At 50.3% G+C, this 7,421-nt stretch overlaps 1 protein-coding gene across 2 annotated transcripts in view; it reads left to right on the top strand.

Moving 5' to 3' along the window:
• Window positions 1-6,776, top strand: part of Txlna (taxilin alpha) — a 15,249-nt gene extending 8,473 nt beyond the window's left edge. For both annotated transcript variants that reach the window (XM_021160243.1, XM_029475931.1), the window contains exons 6-11: window positions 551-745; window positions 1,125-1,244; window positions 1,481-1,555; window positions 2,417-2,509; window positions 3,145-3,240; window positions 3,593-6,776. In XM_021160243.1, coding sequence (XP_021015902.1) covers window positions 551-745; window positions 1,125-1,244; window positions 1,481-1,555; window positions 2,417-2,509; window positions 3,145-3,240; window positions 3,593-3,910 — 897 coding nt within the window. In that variant the 3' untranslated portion in view covers window positions 3,911-6,776. The remainder of the gene's footprint in view (window positions 1-550; window positions 746-1,124; window positions 1,245-1,480; window positions 1,556-2,416; window positions 2,510-3,144; window positions 3,241-3,592) is intronic.
• The last annotated feature ends 645 nt before the right edge of the window (window positions 6,777-7,421 follow it).

Below are 7,421 nucleotides of genomic sequence, written 5' to 3'. Positions count from 1 at the left end.
CAAAAATAGGTAAGAGTATGTGTGTCCATGTCCTTTACCAATTGTGTGCTGAGGAATTTCAGCTACAGACTAAATTTCAGAAGTGAAATGGCTGGGTCAGTGGGCACAGCACTAAGTGACTAATTGATCGAATTGTCTAGGTTGTCTTCTCCAAAGTGGGAATGTTGCCTCATTTCTTACAACTCTGCTAGTCCTGAATATGACTACATTTTGTTATCTTGTTCTCTGTGGGGAACAGGAGGGACTAAAGGACATTAAAATGGACACAAATTGAAACAAACAGAGATACTTAATTTAGAGTCTGGGAACAAGAATTCAGGCTGCCTGCGGTTTCAGAATGGCACTTACATGGATGCTGAGTATTCTTGGTAGAGTCGCTTGATAACACCTGGTTTACAGAGGGGCATGTTAGGAAACCCCACTGTATGACGTCCTACAGCCTAGGTGCTCCCCAGGGCCCAGAGCGCTGTTGGCAGGCAAAGACTGGACTGTGGAACTAGTTAGGGGAGCTTTGTGCAAGGCTGGCAACTATGGACAATTCTTTCTTCAGGAAGAAGGCGTGCAGCGAGCCCGTGAGGAGGAGGAGAAGCGCAAAGAAGTGACTTCACACTTTCAGGTGACACTGAATGACATTCAGCTGCAGATGGAACAGCACAATGAGCGAAACTCCAAGCTGCGCCAGGAGAATATGGAGCTAGCCGAGAGGCTCAAGAAGTTGATTGAGCAATACGAGCTTCGTGAGGAGGTGAGCTGAAGGCAATAGAGGCCAGCAGCTTGTGAGTCTAGTGAGTGCCAGGGCCTGGGGCAGCAGCTGCCCGCCTGGGCTTGCTCTTCCTTCAAAAGATGTAACCCGTAGATAAGGAGCTGAAATAAATGGAAAGAAGAGATTACACACACACACCAGTGCTTATCCCTGGTGTCTGAACGGGACGTCTGTAGAGTATTCAGTGCTAGAGTGGAGGTATGTCCTTGTCCTAGCTCCGCATCAGACCTGTGGAGGTTAGGAAGGAGAATTCCCAAGGACATGCCTGGGTCAGCAGGAGACTGGATGAAGTGCCTTGTTTCCTGGAGTTGGGGCTTTCTTGAAAGGGAACTCCTGACTCCATAAATTACCTTTATTGCAGCATATCGACAAAGTCTTCAAACATAAGGACCTGCAGCAGCAGCTAGTGGACGCCAAGCTCCAGCAGGCCCAGGAGATGCTGAAGGAGGCAGAGGAGCGGCACCAGCGGGAGAAGGAGTTTGTGAGGCTCAGGCCCCAGGGCTATGGTGGGGCTGGAAGGAAGTGGGCTGGGTTCTGGCTTAGTTCAATCCATTTCTTATGGATGGGAGAGGTTTTGCCTGCCCAATCCACTAATTGCCTGTCCAGACAGCAGTCTGAGAGCAGGTAGCCTCAGTGGGTCCAGTGCTTGTGGCTAAAGAAGGTCAAACATACCCTCAGGGGCTTCTGACAGGTTCTGGGGTCCTGTCTTGGAAATAGCTCCTGAAGGAAGCGGTGGAGTCCCAGAGGATGTGCGAGCTGATGAAGCAGCAGGAGACCCACCTAAAGCAGCAGGTGAGACGGGAACCTGACCTGCAGTTTCCAGGATGCTTTCATAAGGGCCCATCTGCAGGGCAGTGGAGACAGGACTGTCATAGCCTGGCTTTGTGCCAGCTGGCCTATTGGTGTCGGCCAAGTTTTTTATTTATGTGTGTTTTGTTTCCCCCAAGACAAAGTTTCTCTGTGTAGCCCTGGCTGTCCTGAAACTTGCTTTGTACACGAGGCTGGCCTGGGACACAGACATTTGCCTGTCTCAGCCTCCTAAGCAATGGGATTAAATGTAGGCATGTGCCACCATGCCAGGCATTTTTGTTGTTGTTTGAAGAACAGGTCTCTGAGTTTAGCTGTGGCTATAGCTAACCCAGAACTTACCTTGTAGACCAGGCTCTCGGGTGGCCTTGAACTTGTGACAGTCCTCTGACTCCCAGATGCATGAGGCGTTAGCTACCAGGTCTAGCTCAATTCTGTTTACTTTTATTTTGCTGTATTGATGTGTATATGAGTGTTTCGCATGGATGTATATTTTTCCCCACTTGTGTTCCTGGTACCTTTAGAGGTTAGAATAGTTACAGACAGTTGTGGTGTCCATGTAGGTGCTGGGAATTGAACCCCGGTCCTTTGGAAGATCAGCCAGTGATCTTAACTTCTGGCCATCCCTTCAGCCCTATCAGTGCATGCTTCATTTTTTTTTGTTTTTGTATGAGACCAGTGTCTCCACATGCTGACGTCTTCCCAAGGCTGACTTTGCAGGATTGTCGTGTTGGAACATATCCTTGCTGTGCACGACTTTGCTTGTGTATTAGGAAATGGTGTCTCAGTAGAGTGGCTCTGTCCGTGTGCGTGCTACCTCATCGTGCTCCTGTGCTTCTTATGCAGCTCGCCCTGTACACGGAGAAGTTCGAGGAGTTCCAGAACACACTTTCCAAAAGCAGTGAAGTGTTCACCACGTTCAAACAGGAGATGGAAAAGGTAACACAGGGAGGCCCTCAGCCTGGCCAGGACAGCCGGCGCTCTGGCCACTTCCTTCAGACCTGAGCTGCCCTGGCAGCCTCACAGGCACTCTTTGTATATCAACAAGAGGTGGTTAGAAGGGGCCATAGCTCCCTCTCCTCCCAGAGGGGACAGTTTCTGTTTGTTTTTCTATTATTATTTGGTTTGATTTCTTTATTTATGCTGGAATTTTAAATAGAGAATATGCATTCTACTAGGCTTCAATGGTAGCTTTTTTTCTTTAGAGATGTAGTCTCTCTATGTAGTCCTGGTTTCCCAGGAACTCTTAGTGTAGACCATGCTGGTCTTGAACTCAATGAATACCCACCTTGCCTCTACCTCAAGAGTGCTGGGATAAAGGCACCCTGCATATTTTTAAACAATATTGTGAATAGGTGTGTATGTGTATGGGTTATGCATATGGACCATTTACAGGAGTTGAATCTGTGGGTTTGGGGCATGGAGCTCATCGTTAATCTCGGCAGCAAGTACCTCCTTATTTCCTAAGCCGTCGTGTCAGCCCCTCAGTGGTCAGCTTAACTTGAGGCTCCCGGTTGGCACAGATCTGCAGATAGCCCATCTCTGACCCTTTCCTGTCATCTGTGGTGTAACAGATGACAAAGAAGATCAAGAAGCTGGAGAAAGAAACCACTATGTATCGGTCCCGGTGGGAAAGCAGCAACAAGGCTCTCCTGGAGATGGCTGAAGAGGTGGGTGGAGGGCTGAGGACTGGTCTGTGGGCCTTTTCCTCTGCTGTCACTCAGTCACTGACACTACACGTGAACTGGGGCTGCGTTTCCAGGAGCACTCATCCAGGTGAACCCTTTTGGGGACCTTTTTTATATCTGCACATTTTTTTGAGATCTGAAATTGGTCTGTGGTCCTGTTTAACAGTTGACAGTTTGAAGATGCCTGTGATGTGTCAAGGTATCTGGTAGACAAGTAGAATACATCATCTGACCCTCGGCTAGGGCTGTTTACTACATGGGCCAGCTTTTGGGTTTAAGCTGCCCAGACTTGAGGATGTGAACGTCTCACTGAATGCTTCATTTCTCTACCTAGAAAACCCTCCGGGACAAAGAGCTAGAGGGCCTGCAGGTGAAGATCCAGCGGCTGGAGAAGCTGTGCCGAGCGCTGCAGACCGAGCGCAATGACCTCAACAAGAGGGTACAGGACCTGACTGCAGGGGGCATCACTGACATTGGCTCTGAGCGGAGGCCAGAGGCCACCACTGCCTCCAAGGAACAAGGGGTTGAAAGTCCTGGGGCTCAACCGGCCAGCTCTCCAAGGGCCACAGACGCTCCTTGCTGCTCAGGAGCCCCGAGCACAGGAACAACAGGCCAGATGGGGCCCGGAGAGCCCACCCCTGCCACTGCGTAGAGATCACGGGGCTTGGGCATGCTGGGACAGGAGCAGCAGCCCTGTCAGGCCTCATCCATGCAAGGCTTCCACACGGAGCAGCCCAGGGCTGAGGCCGTCGGACACTTGGCAATTGTGAATTTTGTGGGTTAGTCTTACATGGATGGGCAGGCGTGCAGACCCTCATGCGGTTCTATAGTTAACACCTGTAGGTGCACTGGGCTTTCACCTCGGACAGTGTGCAGATGAAGTTGGAGACTCTGAAAACTGAAGAGTCATAGAAGATGTCATCTGAAGCTGCCGTCACAGTAAGGTGGCAGGTCAGATGACTCCAATATTTTCCTACCCAGCTCTAAGGCTCAGACCCCTCTTGGCCTTTTCAGAGCTTGTGACAAGTGAAAACACCCAGGCCTGGACTCCTTTTTGTGAGCAGAACTTGGGCAGTTTGGGCTCTCGCCCTTCCCTCCCTGCCCTGGAGGTTCCATTGCTTCTCTTAACCTGGGAATGGTGTCCCTGGCAGAGTCTTTGTGGGACAGAAGTAGAGGTGTGCCTGTGTGGGAGGGAATCCCTCAGGCCCACTTCCCCTCCGGTAGTGCCAGGTCCAGGCCAGTGTCGCTTCTCAGTTCTCAGTAGCCTTATCATTCACAGGTGCCTCTAGCCTGCACAAATAATTGACAAATGTCACCCAAAGGATTCTTTTGGGAGGGTTTTTGTTCGCTTGTTTTGCATAAGAGTTTGTATTAAAGAACGTCAAAGGAAGGAACAGGGATACTCTACAAGTGGTCCTCAGGTGCCTGGCCTCCAGTGCCCCACTTGGAACCACCCTGTCAGGGTCCTTTGCCATGTGGGTGCCAAGGTATCCTGCTTGGGAAGATGAAATATTTCAGAGAAGGGAAGAGGCTTCTAATGGCTTTGCCACAAGCTTGCCTATGGGCTTCATCCTAGGAGGCAACCACTGGTTCCCATCACTTCTCCATGCAGCCTTTGCTGGACCGCAGGCCCATGTGCCCCTTGGCACATGGTCATTTCTTGGCTCCTGCCCCTCACCTCCAGCTCAGAGGTGTGGATTTTGAGGACTGCTCTTGTGCCATTTCCTCGAACCCTCTTGGCCAAAAAGTGAGTCCTTGGGATTTCACTTCTTCCTGCCTAAGCTGGCTGGTAGGTCAAGAACAGACATCCCAGGAACCAAAATAGCTGTGGGGAGTTGTCTTTGCCGTCCCTCCCCACCCTCCTCAGTGTTACTGTGTTCTCTGGGGCTCTGCTGAAGCTCTTGTGACTGCACACGTGCCAGGGTGGTAAGTCCGTTTGCACAGCAGCTTTTCTGGAGTAACTGTCTGGGAAGCTGAGGCTTCTTCCATTAGCTGAGTGGACCATACACTGAGATTGGATGGAATTTTGCTTCTTGTATTTCAACTATTGCAAGTTTCTTTATCTTTCATAACTAGCCTTTAAGACCCCACATACTCAAATTAAACATTGAGCTGGGTGTGTGATATATTCCTGCAATCCCAGATCTCAGCAAAGCTAGGAAGCAGGACCCCTTGTCAGGAAACCAAAAAGTAAAAGGCTGGAAGAAAACATCTCGTGCTGATGATCATGTGTTTAAATCCAGAAATTACAAATTAATGACCCCTTTCCCATGTCACAGGCTCTACCATTTCAAATACTTGCTACCCTGGTATATTTATTCACTCAGGGTGCCCAGCAGCTGTGTGAGTGTTGAGGCTTTGCCATCTCCAGCTGGGATCTGTTGTCCTGTGGAATTTCTCCCAAGGTCTTATATCTTGGAAATCATAGTATTCTTCCTGTTCCAGTGAGGCTTCTCAGCCCACACTCCAGGCTGAGATCTGACCTGTTAACCCATGGGGCTCCTTAGGCCACAGAGATGTAAGGGTGAGGCATCTTCCTGCCTCCTTGAAGATGGAAGGACCTTGTGTTGCCCACTACATTGGCTTGCCTCACTTCAGCTACCTCTTAAAGCTTGTGCAGGGTGACAGCTGCTGGGTCTCAGTGTGGCAGGCTGGGAGGCTACACTGTGGCAGGCCGGAAAACCTTGGCTGTTCCCTCCATCCACTTGTAGGCACCCAGGGCAATGCATAGATAGTAATCTCTCCCTTCTACCTTCTCCCCACTGACCAAATCTACAGTCAGTACAGCTGCTCTGCTTTCCAAAGTCAGCCCAGGAGGCTGGGCCAGCTGCAGGGAGGTGGCCTGTCTGTGAGAGGGCCAGCGCCTTCCTCACTTGGGCAAGTCCCCTGCGCATGACCTCATTTTAGGACCAAGAGCTGTGTTGGTTTCTTAGATTGTTAGCTTTTTCTCTAGAGGACCACAGTGGGTATGGCTTGGAGTCCAGGGCCCTTGGCTATACAAACAATATTTAGGTCCTTGTCCAGGGGAGAACTTCGTGTATGCCATGTCAGCCCCACTTTTTGTTGTTTTCCATGAGGCTTTTTGGACCGTGGGCGGAGCTTAGGCACTTTCTGTAAGAATGTTGTTTCTGTAAAGATGGTTATTTAACGCTTCCTAGTCCCCATCATGTTAGTCCTCCAAAGCGCTAACCCAGAGGCCAGTGGAGCTGCCCAGGTATCCAAAGAGGGGCTGCAGCCTGCAAAGAACTGCTCCAGCCCCCCTCCACTGTAGTAGCATGTGTGGACCACCAGGCATCTGACTGCCCTTGACCAGCCTCGGGTAGGAGGGCTGCCTCTGCCCCCATGACTGCTTTCCTTTGCCACCCATACTTGTTTGAAGTTGTGCTGACAGCTGTTTTTTTTTTTTTTTTTTTTGTACCCCTTTCCTGTTCCCAGTCTGCGTTTGGAATTCGCAGCAGCCAGGGACTTGCTATTGATGAGTTTTACACCACATTAAATAGTCTGTTGCCTTACTTGTATCTCAGCCAATCGAATTATTTGACCTTTCTGGATCTGCAGGGTGGCAGTGGCCAGTCATCGTCCCACATCCTCCTGGCCACACGTTGAGGACCATGACAGATTCTTTAGCTATGTTTGCTCTTGGCATAGAAAAATGTTAGACATTTCAATAAGGTGTGTACAGCTGCAATTCCAGCATGGAAAGGCTGAGGCATGGTTGCTGTGAATTCAGGACTGCCTTGGGCAACATCAGCTAGGCTTATATGAGCAGAAACCCTATCTCAAGGGGGTGGGGCTGAGGGCCTCCAGACAAGGTGGGGTGTGCCCTTGTTCCCAGCACTCTGAAGGAGCTCTCACTCTGAGGTCAACCTGGTGCACATGTAGTGTTCCAGTTTGCTGTAGTGAGACCCTGTCTCAAAAAGGGGGTGAGGAGGAGGGGTGGCTCCCCAGATGGTGGAGAGGATCTGCTCCTTCAAGTTGCCTTTTGCTCTCCATAAATACAGCTTGACACCCACCGCCACTCATGCATGGGTGCTCATATAATACCTGTAATTAAAAAAAAAATTGTAAGCTGGGCGTGGTGGCGCACGCCTTTAATCCCAGCACTCGGGAGGCAGAGGCAGGTGGATTTCTGAGGCCAGCCTGGTCTACAAAGTGAGTTCCAG

This window comes from Mus caroli, chromosome 4 (genome assembly GCF_900094665.2).
Source record: "Mus caroli chromosome 4, CAROLI_EIJ_v1.1, whole genome shotgun sequence".
NCBI lineage: Eukaryota > Metazoa > Chordata > Mammalia > Rodentia > Muridae > Mus > Mus caroli.
The sequence above is the reverse complement of the archived record's forward strand: the minus strand, read 5'-3'. Positions and strand labels throughout refer to the sequence as shown.